The sequence below is a fragment of the Populus alba genome, chromosome 2 (assembly GCF_005239225.2).
Source record: "Populus alba chromosome 2, ASM523922v2, whole genome shotgun sequence".
NCBI lineage: Eukaryota > Viridiplantae > Streptophyta > Magnoliopsida > Malpighiales > Salicaceae > Populus > Populus alba.
Genome location: NC_133285.1, coordinates 3,604,316 through 3,617,858, shown reverse-complemented (window position 1 = coordinate 3,617,858; position 13,543 = coordinate 3,604,316). Strand labels below are relative to the sequence as shown.

General features: G+C 35.3%; 1 protein-coding gene across 1 annotated transcript; it reads left to right on the top strand.

The window, feature by feature from the left end:
* The first annotated feature begins 1,865 nt into the window (after positions 1-1,865).
* On the top strand, positions 1,866-7,652 carry LOC118049332 (ETO1-like protein 1). The gene is made up of 5 exons (XM_035059302.2): positions 1,866-2,929; positions 3,037-4,752; positions 5,174-5,465; positions 6,660-6,969; positions 7,224-7,652. Exons 1-5 carry the CDS (start codon positions 2,799-2,801, stop codon positions 7,442-7,444), a joined length of 2,670 nt encoding a protein of 889 aa, XP_034915193.1. The 5' UTR covers positions 1,866-2,798; the 3' UTR covers positions 7,445-7,652.
* The last annotated feature ends 5,891 nt before the right edge of the window (positions 7,653-13,543 follow it).

The window sequence follows — 13,543 nt, the reverse complement described above, 5'->3', positions numbered from 1 at the left end:
TTTTTTTATTAATTTTTTTTATATTTTCAAATTATTTTAATATATTAATACAACACTTTTAATAAAATACATTGTTTTAGTATATTTTTAAATAAAAAATCACTCAAAGAAAACCTCACTGTAGAAAAAAAACAAAAGCAAGAGTGGATATTGTACAGAAGACCTGGACGCGGATGCTCCCCGGTGAACCCACAAGCAACGGAGCATGACTGGAGTTAGGCAGAAGGCACTCGAGGGTCAAATACCAGCAAGAGAGGGGGGGGGGAGGGGGGGGGGGACACTGCTGTTATCTAACTGGAATATTATGAAGATTTTTTTTTCTTTTTTTGTTTTTTTTTGAAGAGGCGAAAACGCTGCGCATTTGCTGGCGCTGATTGCATAACAGGGAGGAGCATGTGGTGCTCTGATTATTTATTAATTGCAAAGGGATTGTTCAATGGAAGCCACTCATACGTGCGCTCGCAAGTAGCTAGCTATAGACAACTGTATTGTTCTGTAGCTACATCAGCTGCTGGCCATTGATGGTGGAGAGATGTATTTATTGTTCTGCATCCTCCGCGTGTTTTGCCATTTATTTTTGTGTGCAAAATATTAAAATAATGGTTTTTACGATGTGAGGGGCTCCTCCGGCGTTGTGAGCGGCGGCGCATTGAGATAGCAGGGGCGCGTATCCATAATGGATTGGCATTATGGTTTCAGTTGATTTTTTTCTTATCTTTGGCAAACACAAAACTGTACTTTTATTTGTTTTTTACATCCAACTAGTTTTTATTCATTTAATTTGTTTTTTGCTCTCTTTTTTTTACAATTTAGTTTCTGTTTTATTTAATTTTTATCTATTAATATTTTATAGCTGATAATTCTATTTTTTTTATATTTTAGAGTTTGTTTTCTACAAAATTAATCTCAAACTCATAACAATCATCACAAGTTTCAAAAATTAACATGAATTAACTTTAATATTTTTGAAATTCTTTTTAAATTTGATTTCTTTTTAATTTTATTTTTAATATTTAATTTACTAAAAATTAATTTTCACATTTTTTTTTTTCTTTTTTATTCACGGAGTTATTCTAATTTTATGCTTAGGATAACAAGGTTAAAAGACGAAGGTTGATTTAGATATTTTTTTTCTTTATTTTTTCAGTTCTAGTTTTTAATATTAGATTATTAGTTGTATTATTTTATTCCATTTGTATTTGATGGAGTTGTTCTAATATCATTTAGAAGATATATTTTTTATAACCTTTTTCATTGTCAATTTTTACCTATTATTTATTGTCATTATTGATTTTATATTATCAAAATTATACAAATTTATCTAACTAAGTGAAGGGGTGTCATTTTTTATTTATTTGGAAACGTTCGCGCAGCCTTATGATTATTATTATTTTTATTTTACAGTAGAAAAGATTTGGAACCGCTAGCAACCAGACGCGTGCCAACAATCTAGTGGTAAGATAAGAGTTCATTGAAGCCGGGAATGCTGGCTGCCTTAGCAGCATTTTGAATCATAAGGCTAAAGAATATCATCATAAAAGGATGAGTGCTCGTTCTTTGTCCGGTGTGATTAACTCAGAGAATATTTCCTCTCTCTCTCTCTACTTAATCTCTACTTACCATAATTTAATCCCAATAAATTCAAAAGGACCCCACAATCACAGGCAATCCCATCTACAAGATGCCAAGGATTTTGTTTTCTAGCAGCATGCCTTAATCGATTCACAGCAGTGTATAATAATAATAATAATAATTCCGTTACGATACGACGTCGGCTCACTCTCAGATAATCGAGTCCATATATCACAATCTTACCCTCGCTTCCACACAATTATTTTTTCTTGATTTTTCGATTTTCCCGTTGGTTTTTGTACCTCGAAATCCAACCAAACTACAAATATTTCTCTACTGTTTCTCTCTGCTTTTTCTTTTTCTCTCCGGTCTCCAACGACAACAAAATTTAGAAAGAGGGAGAGAAAAAAAAGTAGAAAAAAGGAAAAAACTTTCCCTTTAACCAAACAAAAGAGAGCTATCAAAAGTGGGAATTTAGAATTTTTCCCTCTGGGTCCCTTCACTTTGATCACTCTGCAACTTCCTCAGATTTTCTTTTTTTCTCAATCTCTGGTTCCCTCTTCAAATTCAAAGCCACTGAAACTCAACTGGGTCACTCTCCCCTTCACGTTCTATTATCTACTACTATTTATTTGCTATTTTAGCTTTTCATTTTGGGTTTGTTTTGAAAGGATAAAAGGTGGGTTTGGTTTGGTTTGCCTTTTTTTGGTAGAGTTCTTGAGGTAGCTGTTGGTGGGTGGGTCTTTTGTCTTTTCTGCTTCCGTTCATTTTCCTATTTCAAATTGTTTTCGAAGGTGACTGAAGATTTTTGTCGTGCAATTCAAGACTACAAGTTATTGGCTTTCCGTAACTGTCAATTTGAGTCAACCAAAGAGGGATCTGTAAGATTCTGACTGCCTTAAAAGCTCCCCTTTTTCATGGTCTGTATTTACTTAATCAGTGAAACCTTTTGCACACGATTGTTTGCCTGTTGTTTGTATTTATGAGAAGTGTTCTTTAGATAAGAGTTGTTGTTTTGTGGGGTTGGAAGATCTATCAGTTAAGTGTTGTGATGTGTGATCACAAGCAACAGTTTAGGCTTTGTATTTGTTTGCTCTGTACTGCCAAATTTTAGGTTCATATCAGCTGGGGAGGAAGAGGGGAGAGAGAGGAAAGAATTGAAAGAGTGAGGACTAATCTATCTGACTACTGTGGAGATCTGGGACTTGTTTAATCTCTTATGCCCCATGAGGGCTTCCTTTACCTCTGATTCCTGTAAAGAATCACAACTCGACTCCTTAAATCCGCAGTCATGGCTTCAAGTTGAAAGAGGGAAGCTTTCGAAATTCTCTTCACGGTCTTCTTCTTCTTCATCCATGTAAGTTTTTCTTACATCAGTTGTGGTTTCTATTAATGAAAAATGTTAAAAAAATTTATATTTGATTTCAATAGATTGAGATTTTGTTTTCTTGTTGGGTTAATTAGAGAATCACTTATCAAGGTCCCAGAACCACCAGTGCAACCATTCTTTAAACCTGTTGATTATGTAGAAGTTTTAGCTCAGATTCATGAAGAACTTGAATCATGCCCTCCGCAAGAGAGGTCGAATCTCTATTTATTTCAGTATCAACTGTTTAAAGGCCTTGGTGAAGCCAAATTGATGCGAAGAAGCCTTCGCTCTGCTTGGCTGAAGGGCAGCACTGTGCATGAGAAGCTCGTATTTGGAGCATGGTTAAAGTATGAGAGACAAGGGGAGGAGCTCATTTCGGACTTGCTTGCCACTTGTGGTAAATGCGCACAAGAGTCTGGCCCAGTAGATGTTTCCTCCGAGCTTGATGTTGATATAAGTTCAGGTTCCCATGAGACACTTTCGATGATGAATGGCAAGCATATTTTAAGAAGTGTCTCTTTTAAAATTGGAGATGAGAAAATTGTTTGTGATAGGCAGAAAATTGCCAGCCTTTCTGCTCCGTTTCATGCCATGCTTAATGGATGTTTCTCTGAATCACTATGTGAACACATAGATTTATCTGAAAACAACATATCGCCTTTGGGTTTTAGGGAAATAAGCGAGTTCAGCATGACTGGTAGTTTGAATGAAGTGTCTCCAGATATTTTATTGGAAATATTGATTTTTGCAAACAAGTTTTGTTGTGAAAGGCTAAAAGATGCATGCGATAGGAAACTTGCATCCTTAGTGTCTTCCCGAGATGATGCTGTCCAGCTCATGGAATGCGCTCTCGAAGAGAACTCCCCTGTCCTTGCTGCATCATGTTTGCAAGTTTTCTTACAGGAGCTACCTGATTGCTTGAATGATGACCGGGTGGTGGAAATATTTAGCCATTCTGATAAACAACAGAAAATGACCATGGTTGGATCAGCCTCATTTTCATTATATTGTCTGTTGAGTGAAGTTGCTATGAACCTTGATCCGCAGTCTGATAAAACAGCTTTTTTTCTGGATCAGTTGGTAGAGTCAGCGGAAACTAACCGACAGAAGCTGCTGGCCTTTCATCAATTGGGGTGTGTTCGGCTCTTGAGGAAAAAGTATGATGAAGCTGAACGTCTTTTTGAGGCAGCTTTAAATGCTGGTCATATATATTCTGTATCAGGCTTGGCTAGGCTGGGTAACATCAGAGGTCATAGGCTTTGGGCTTATGACAAGCTCAGTTCTGTGATTTCATCCGTTACTCCGCTTGGATGGATGTACCAGGAGAGGTCCTTGTATTGTGAAGGTGATAAGAGATGGGAAGACCTTGAAAAAGCAACTGAGTTGGATCCAACCCTAACATACCCCTACATGTATCGTGCTGCTTCTTTGATGAGGAAACAGGATGTTCAAGCTGCACTTGCAGAAATCAATAGAATTCTTGGTTTTAAATTGGCATTAGAATGTTTGGAACTCCGGTTTTGTTTCTATCTAGCTCTTGAGAATTACCAAGCAGCGATCTGTGATGTTCAGGCAATTCTTACACTCTCCCCTGATTATAGGATGTTTGAGGGACGGGTGGCTGCATCCCAACTCCGTACTCTTGTGCGTGAGCACGTTGACAATTGGACAACAGCAGATTGTTGGCTGCAATTGTATGATAGGTGGTCTTCAGTTGATGATATAGGTTCCCTCTCTGTCATATACCAGATGCTTGAATCTGATGCTGCCAAAGGCGTTCTATATTTCAGACAGTCTTTGCTCCTCCTTAGGTATCCTCTGAAATCTTAAACGTTTACAGGCATTGCTGCATTAAAATAATGTCCAGACTTTGTTGCTGAGTTAGCTAGAATGCACTTCCCTACCTTATGGCATATGCAACCCATGAATGAATGCTCTCGGTAAACAATATCCAAAGATTGTGATAGCAGGATAGCTTATGATTCCTTTACATTTTATCCCCCGCATTATGCTGTCTATAATCAGAATTAGTTTATAATTTCTCTTCTTTACTTAGCATTCTTTTCAGCAAAACATGTTTCTTTAATTTTCCTGCATGAGTTTCTTTTCCCAGTGGGTGTGACTTATGATTCCTTATAGCACAATGTTCATGTGTAAATAATTTTTATATTGGAGGTGGTAAGATTATGGTTATACTAGGATTGCCAATAATCTTCTATCTGAACTCATCAGGTTGAACTGTCCTGAGGCAGCCATGCGAAGTTTACAATTAGCTCGCCAACATGCATCAACTGAACATGAACGTCTAGTTTATGAAGGTTGGATCTTGTATGATACGGGTCATTGCAATGAAGGGCTTCAAAAGGCAGAGGAGTCTATCAACATCAAGAAGTCTTTTGAAGCCTTCTTCCTTAAAGCCTATGCTCTCGCTGACTCTAGTCTGGATCCATCTAGCTCTTCAACTGTTATGTCCCTGCTTGAAGAAGCTCTTAAGTGCCCTTCAGACAGATTGCGCAAAGGCCAGGTATGATTTTCCTGTCCCCTACTTTTTCTTTGAAATGGGAATTACTGGCATTTGCCAATCAGATGTGTATTATTGGTCTTTGACAACTATAATCAATTACCCTAGTGTGGTTTTTTTTGTCGAGGTTTTCTTGTTTTGATGCCTAGGGCATCATTGATTCATATAAAGAAAAACAATAAGAAACAGAATATGAAATCTTTCACCTGTGTCAAAAGCGTTGCAGCAGATCATTGTTGGTGATAGAGCTAATTGTGCTATGATTGGATATTATTGATTGGTTGGTGATAGTGCAAAATGTGGTATGATTTGGTTGATGATAGAGCAGTGCAGCAGTAAATACAACACATACAGTGGTGACTGCACTGGTAGGAGAAGTTACTGATGCTTAAAGTTATTTGAGACAGAAAGGTTCATGAAGTCCAAAAAGTAAACTCGCTAACTAGACAAGATTCAGGCATTCTGCCTTTGTAAACTGCTGTTAAGAAATTGTTTTCTAAAGTTCTGCTTGAAAATGCCAAGCTCTGGAAAACCACATTTGAAGCTGATTAGAATTCTTGGAGTGATTAATAAAAAAAACAAGAAGCACTTGCTCATTTTTTTGGTGCATTACATGTGTTGAAGTGCTGATTCACGTGTCTCTATTTTGGATATACTCTATCCCAAAGTGAGAGTCATCATAATATGAACCCTGCAAATTGTTCATTTTGGGATGATCCTCAAGGAAAAGGCACTCAATAACTGATGAAGTGCTGTTGTGCTGTTCTTGGAGTTTTTTATTGGGATGGTTTGTCTTCATTGTTTTCAAGATGTTCGACTGTGGAGAAGCCACTGAACATGAGCATGGAGCACCCTTATGTTTTTGCTTGAAGGATGTTAGCCTTACTGGCAGAGTTGAAGTTAAAATGGCTCAGTGGTATGAGATAGATAGTGTAGGATATGTATTTTTTTCCGTAAACCTTTGATAAAAGCAGTCCCTCAGTTTCAGGATGGTCTGTAGTTTATTCACTTATTTACAAAATTATGTACAACACCCATTTCATTTTCCCGTTGGGCCCAAATCTAAATACATGGTTTATTGGGTAGAATGATGAATCACTTATCATTGCTTTCTTTTTCTAGCATTATGTTTAAGTACTAATATACGTAAAGCAGACCTCTGCTAAATTTTTTTCTTTTTGAAACTTTACTTGGCAGGCACTCAACAATCTCGGAAGTGTCTATGTCGACTGTGGGAAATTAGAATTGGCAGCTGATTGTTACATTAATGCTCTTAAGATCAGGCATACCAGAGCACACCAAGGACTTGCTCGAGTTCATTTTCTCAGAAATGATAAGATTGCTGCATATGAGGAAATGACAAAACTGATTGAGAAGGCCCAGAACAATGCATCTGCCTATGAGAAGAGGTCGGAGTATTGTGATAGAGAACTGACAAAAGCAGATCTTGAGATGGTTACACAATTAGATCCCCTTCGAGTGTACCCTTACAGATATCGAGCTGCAGGTCTGATTCACTCTCCCCTTCCCACTCTGTTTTTTTGGGTCTGAATTGAGTGAATGCCAATGATCAAAGTGAGACACTGATGAGAGAAGCTAGTTCTTTATTTAGTTTGGGATTCAGAACTGATCTCAATGAACATCAAAAGAAGGGTTTTAAAAAAAAAAATGGGATGGTGGTGGCTTCTTTTTTTCTTTTTCTTTTTTCATTTAGTTGAAGCTCAATGATACTCAAGCTCCTTTTTGCCGTCTGTTGGGCAGTTTTAATGGACAGTCACAAGGAGAAAGAAGCCATTGCTGAACTTTCAAGGGCGATTGTTTTTAAAGCAGACCTTCACCTTCTACACTTGCGGGCGGCTTTCCATGAGCACACTGGTGATGTATTGGCTGCATTGCGTGACTGTCGCGCTGCTCTCTCTGTGGACCCAAACCATCGAGAGATGCTGGAACTCCATAGCCGAGTAAACAGCCATGAGCCCTGAATTCACAAGGATCCAAAATCATCAGAGTGCATATAAAAAATACTTAAGTTTTATCATCCCAATGTATACCAGTGAGCATGTTAATGCCCATGTCACATCTATTCTTTCCTGGCCCCTCTTTCTTTCTTTCTTTCTCCATTAATTTATGCTCTTAGGTTTTTTGTAATTTAATTTAATCAATATCTGAAAATATCAATGTTCGTCCTCATTACATGTCTTGTGAACCAATAAGGGTATCTTAAGAACCACGAAGCAATAGGTTTGACGGCATCTTTATCCAACTTCAATCGTTGTGAAATTCTCGCACAAAAATGAAAGATGAAAAATTTTTGGCCAGGAAGAAAATCTTAACCCTAACGTTGCGTGTGTGTGACACTTAGACATGTAACTGAAATCCATAGGGCGATTCTTTTATTGCTGCTCATTGATGAGATTTTCCTCCCTTCTCATGGGAACATTAGAGATGTGAACAGCTTGCCTCTTTATCACAGTAGTGAATCTCTTGGGAAGCAGAAAAGCAGGCCTCAAGACTGTAGAGTTTAGGCAGTTTGCATTGAACTGTCAGGGACACTCTGAGAGCCCGTTGGTAACTCGTGTCTTTAGGGTTTTTTTAGCAGCAGAACTTTAGTCATTTAACCTGGATTTTCTGAAGAGGATTAGAGGCGTACTTGCTGATGGTTACAATCAACTATAGATAACTGACTCTCCTATGTAACCACCGTCACCTCCACGCTTAGAAACAGTTTTTTTTTGTTTGTGCATGGGTTGCCCTGCAAATATCTCAGTACTCCCATTGTTTGTGAGCTGCACGCTAGGGTTTGTTCTTGAATATTAATTTGATTTCTAATTTTATAAAGCCCCACTTCTTTTCAATTGGAGGAAAGAAAAAATATATACTTTACCCAATTCTTTAAATTTCAATTTTAAATCCCACCTTTTCTTATGAGGGAACGAACAAGGTTTTAAAAATATACGCGTTTAATTAAAATTGCAGTGATTTGAATTTTTGCATGTAAAATAAATTTTAAAAAACTCTTTATTAATGAGGAGTAAGTTATTTTAACTCCTACAGCACTAAGATTTTGAACGCAATTATACGTGAGATCTAATAAAAAAATATTTGTTTATATGTGATTATGCTAAAATTAGAATTAACCATAATATCAAACGTTATTTTGAACTTGAAGAGATCAATTAACAGTTTTTTAGTTTAAGGAATTACTTTTTTAATTGAAAATACATATAAACCTTTTTTTTTTACAAAATTTTGATTCGGGGACAGGGGGGTTAATGCACCCGTATTGTTCTTAGCAGTGCTAATGCAGCAATTTTTTTAATTTTCATAACTACTAACGTGGGGAAAGTATATCATCTGAGCTTCGAGACGCCCTAACTTGTTCATCTCAACACTTCTCACAGTCAGACTCTTTTGCTATTCGCCAAGAACGTCCGTAAACCTTTACAAGAAAAATCTTACCGAACTTGAGTAAGGGGCAGATTCAAGATTGCATCTTTTTCAATACTATTTGAATTCTTTTCATCAATACCATTCAATCTTCTAATTATGGGTTATCAGATCAGTCGTGCATGATAGATCACGATAATGGTGGTGCCCCTGCAGTTTACGAATCTCAAGAGTGTACACGTTGGGTTCTCACTAATGGGTCTCTTCAAAATCAGAATCTAATCAGCTGTCAGTTTGCCACATTTCCAAGGATGCTGGGAATATCAAGGAGACCGTGTAGTATTTATGTAATCTGGAAATGAAAGAACCCTTGCTAAAGAACAGCTCTCTTGATTCTGAGGGTGACAGTTAATGCTGTGGCTGTTTTTGACGGGCATGGTGGTAGAGAATGATCAAGTGAAATGGGGTGAAAGCTTTTGCTTGATTACTTGCACGTTGTGTTCCTTCCGTGTAAGCTAATGGGAAAACACAAAGGAGAGTTACTTTGAGTGATTGTAAAGCCATTAAGTTGGAGATTTTGAAAGCAGAGCGTTGTTGAAGACCATTTTTGACGTTGATCTTAAGCTTTACTCAGGAAAGAAATGTTTTTGATTTAGTTGCTTTCTTTGATTACGATTTTGGTTCGAGAGTAATTATTTACATGGTTTCTTTTTGTGTGCTCTTTCAGTTTCAGGAGGCTATAAAAAACGACCATGTCTCATGCTCTACTGCAGATGTGGTTCTTTAGAATGATGGGCATAATTTAGTTCCCAAAGAAAAAAAAAAACAAAAACAAGTCTCATTCCTTATGGGGGATTCCACTAAAGGGTGACAATACTGCTTTTCGGATTTTTATGATATTTTATATTTCATTTATTTATTTATTATTTATGGGGTAAAAAACTTAAAGATTTATAAATTATTAATCCAATTTTATGCATATTGTCTAACTATTATTTATTATTCAATAAAAAATAAAATAGTTAATGTTATTGTATTTTCTCTTAAAAAATCTTTAATTTAATTATTTAAAAATTCCTAAATTTACTAAAAGAAATCTAAGGGCAGTATCAAACACTCATCTTCAATCATCTTAATTAGAAAGAATAGATCAAATTATTATAACCAAAAGATTAACTAATTATTTAAAATATGATCTTTGTTTGTAAACTATTTGAATTTTTTGAAACACCATAAAAAGAATGAATTGTAATCTAGGGACTAAAGTTTTAGTAAAATTATTAGTTGGTCCCTTTTAAAACATTTCCACTATTTCATCCCTCCATTTCGAACCATGTTTGTGAGTTGGTCCCTCCATTGTTTGGCTATGACTTGGAATTGAAGCTCATTTCTTGTTTTTTTTGTAGAAGGCATATCTTTTTATAGTCGACTTTTTTTTTAATTCAGATTAAAATCACACCAAATATTGGATTATCAATCAACACACCTTAAGCGAGGCATTAACAATCTGCATGTGAAATAAACGAAGACAATTGAACGAGTAAAGTTCAAGCCATTTTAGGGATTCAAAACCCTAATGGCGTTCGATCAAAGTTTTCACTTGTCTTCCAGCAACCGACACGCGGATCATGCAAGCAGATGATGTGTAGGAATACCAAGTGCATTCATCCTTGCTATAATGCTACTACCTTTTCTGGGTTTACTGCAGAGTCAACTCTAGTCAGACTTGAACGTCTAATCAATCCAGCATTGTTTAATTACATGATCAACTGTTTCATAATCCGCCACGTACCCTTGTTCCTTAGCATCCTTCTTCCCATAAAAAACCGCGCCAACATATTGGAGCCTTCAAGATTTGTTTAATTCTCCCAAGCCCTAATTCAAACCCTTAAATTTATTCATTCTGTGCTCGTAACTGAAGGTACAGAGACGGATCCGTGTATAAATATAGCAGCTGGAGCCTTATCATTGGACGCTGATCCAGCCAGGTTGGTTAAAAGGGCCTGTTAAGATAGCTTTGTCTCCTTGAATCACAACAAGTCTCATATACGGGCATCATCATTAAAATAAAGGATGGAGAAAAGAGATGGAACTGCGAATATGCTGTTGCGGAGACATGCATCCTTTCATGGACTCCAATGAATTAGGTCAACCAAACACAAATGATATTACTTCTCAGTGATCAAACTCTTGCTTCTTTGCCGAGTCATACATTAAAATCTGTACTAAGATTTACATGATTGTTCCACACACACACACACACACACATATATGTATATGTATATGTATATGTATATGGCATGAACTGGGAAATTATCATGTTGAAAAACCAGTATAATAGAGAGTGCAATGAATCCGTTCTCCTCATAGGTGATCAGCAGAATGGAAAAAAAGAGAGGAAGAAAGTAATATTCCAATTGGTTTTTTTTATGTTTTTTTAATTATTTTGATGTGTTGATATGGAAAATAAATTTTAAAAAATTATATTATTTTAATATATTTAAAATATAACTTATACTCCAATCTCAAAGATTGCCCTGATCTTTTGCTTTATGCCTCAGTCCGATTAAAAATTGTTCTGCTTTGTTTGCTCGAGAAGAGCGGCAACACCTTAGATTAAGCTTACGGTCTATCCAAGTATAATCAAACATCTCTCGAGATAATATACCTGACAGGCAACGTGTCATCTTGTTTGATCGCCACGTATGCAGCTGCTTGATTATAAGAGAAAAACACCAGCTCTCTGATTCGTCGGGGCAAAAGACCTGATGGGCAGGAGATCTTTTTTTGTTTTTTTAATTGAGGAGACAAAAGGCTAGTGAACACAAAGATTATTCGGATGCTTAGTATAACGTGGCCCTTTATTGGATAGACACGTGTATTACTCTTCGATTTAAATAAGAAAGAATATCGCTCTACCCAAAAAAAAATCGAAGGATGACGGGGATGAAAAATATCTTCTCCGAAAGAAACGGGCACTGAATACTTTTGTATTAAATAAATCGTAACAGCTGTTCTATTTATTATAAACCATAGATCTACGAATTAGAAAGAAATCATTAATTATCTTCTTTTTCATTAGAATTAAATTAAAAAATTTTGAATTTTTTATTTTCAAAACAATATTATCTTATCTTGATATAAACATTATTTTTAAAATGAATAAGTTAACCTACAAGCCCTCAAGCACCAATTTGACCTAGCAAACTAAGAATGCATTTAATACTATGATGTAGTTTAAATTAATTGAATGAACAATTCATTAAAAAAAAAAAAATTTTGCAGTATTTTATTTTCTAGTTCTTTATCATGTCAATTTTCAATTCTTGGTTATTGAGATTTATGGGCAATATGCATTAATATTTAAGGATAGATATTACCCTTTTTTTTCTTTTTTCAAACAAATTAAAATGATTGAAGTTTTTTTATTTGAAATCATCTTAGATCTAATTCTAATTATTTTGGTTGGATTATTCGTAATTGCTTATTTACAATATAGACGTGTGACTAGTTGGATCTTTGATTAATTAATACCCTTTTTTCAAAAGTATTTTTTATTTAAAAATATATTAAAATAATTTGTTATTTATTTTTTACATTAACACATTATTATTAGGGGTAAGTAAAAAAACCAAAAAATCGATTAAACCAAGAAAACCGGAAAAATCAAAATGTGAAAAAAAATTTAATTAAACTGATTAGAATTTAAAAAAAAATCAATCAAGTTTGGTTTTGGTTTTATAAACCTAAAATAAAAAAAACCAAACCAAACCCAAATTAAAAAAAAAAAACAGACAAAAACCTAGCCAGACCCGAAAAACACCTAGCCAGATCGAAAAAACCTAGCCAAACTGGGAAAACCTGAGCCAACCGGTTTGAACCAGTTTTTATTCTAAAAAACTGAACCGAATTGAAACCAGTCAATTTGAACTGTTTTTGTTTTTTTTTTTAATTTGATTTGGATTACTTTTTTTATAAAAACCGAATCGAATAAAAAATAATCATTCCATAATTAATATCATTATCAAAAAAACACTATTTTAAAAAAAAACGAATACCCTTTTAAAAATCACCTAAAAACAAAAGCTCTGTGTACATTTCATAAATTTTATTAAATTACATGTGTAAAAAAAAGGAGATATGTCTTTTCTTTTGTCGTATAGATTCATCAAATATATTTGTTAGTGCATGTTTTACCTTTCATATGCAAATTTCTCTACTTTTTAAAAGTGCAAGATTATTGACGCATTGACTTTTATTTTTTCCTCCTCAAGATAGAGCTCACACCCTTGAGCTAATCCTAGCTTATCTCCTAGCATTCCATGATTGGTACTCCCTACCAACCAAGCGTAAAAAGCCATGATCATTTTACCTCCAATCAGGACCCTTGAATAATTTTTTTGTGATTTTGATTCAACATACCAGTTTTTTCCTGTGACGTTAGCCAATTATTAGTAGGGTCTTTGGTCAATAGTCACCACTCTCCTCCAATCAAATGTCATAAAGTCACCACTCTCCTCCAATCAAATGTCATAAAACTATTGAAATCTTAGATACCCACCAAAAAGTCAAAAACCACTGCATATTTTTTACTTAAACATAATGGGTCCCGGACCTCACCTCCACCATTTTTTAAATCGGTTCTGGTACAAAGTCCGAGTGTTATATTTTGATTAGGTTATTGAGTTTTGATC

What these genes read in the sequence shown, in the direction of transcription:
- LOC118049332 (XM_035059302.2), top strand. Translation starts at nt 2,799, where the DNA reads ATGAGGGCTTCCTTTACCTCTGATTCCTGTAAAGAATCACAACTCGAC. An exon ending in ACAGATTGCGCAAAGGCCAG is followed by an intron (nt 5,466 to 6,659) that starts GTATGATTTTCC and finishes TTTACTTGGCAG; the next exon opens with GCACTCAACAATCTCGGAAG. An exon ending in TTACAGATATCGAGCTGCAG is followed by an intron (nt 6,970 to 7,223) that starts GTCTGATTCACT and finishes TCTGTTGGGCAG; the next exon opens with TTTTAATGGACAGTCACAAG.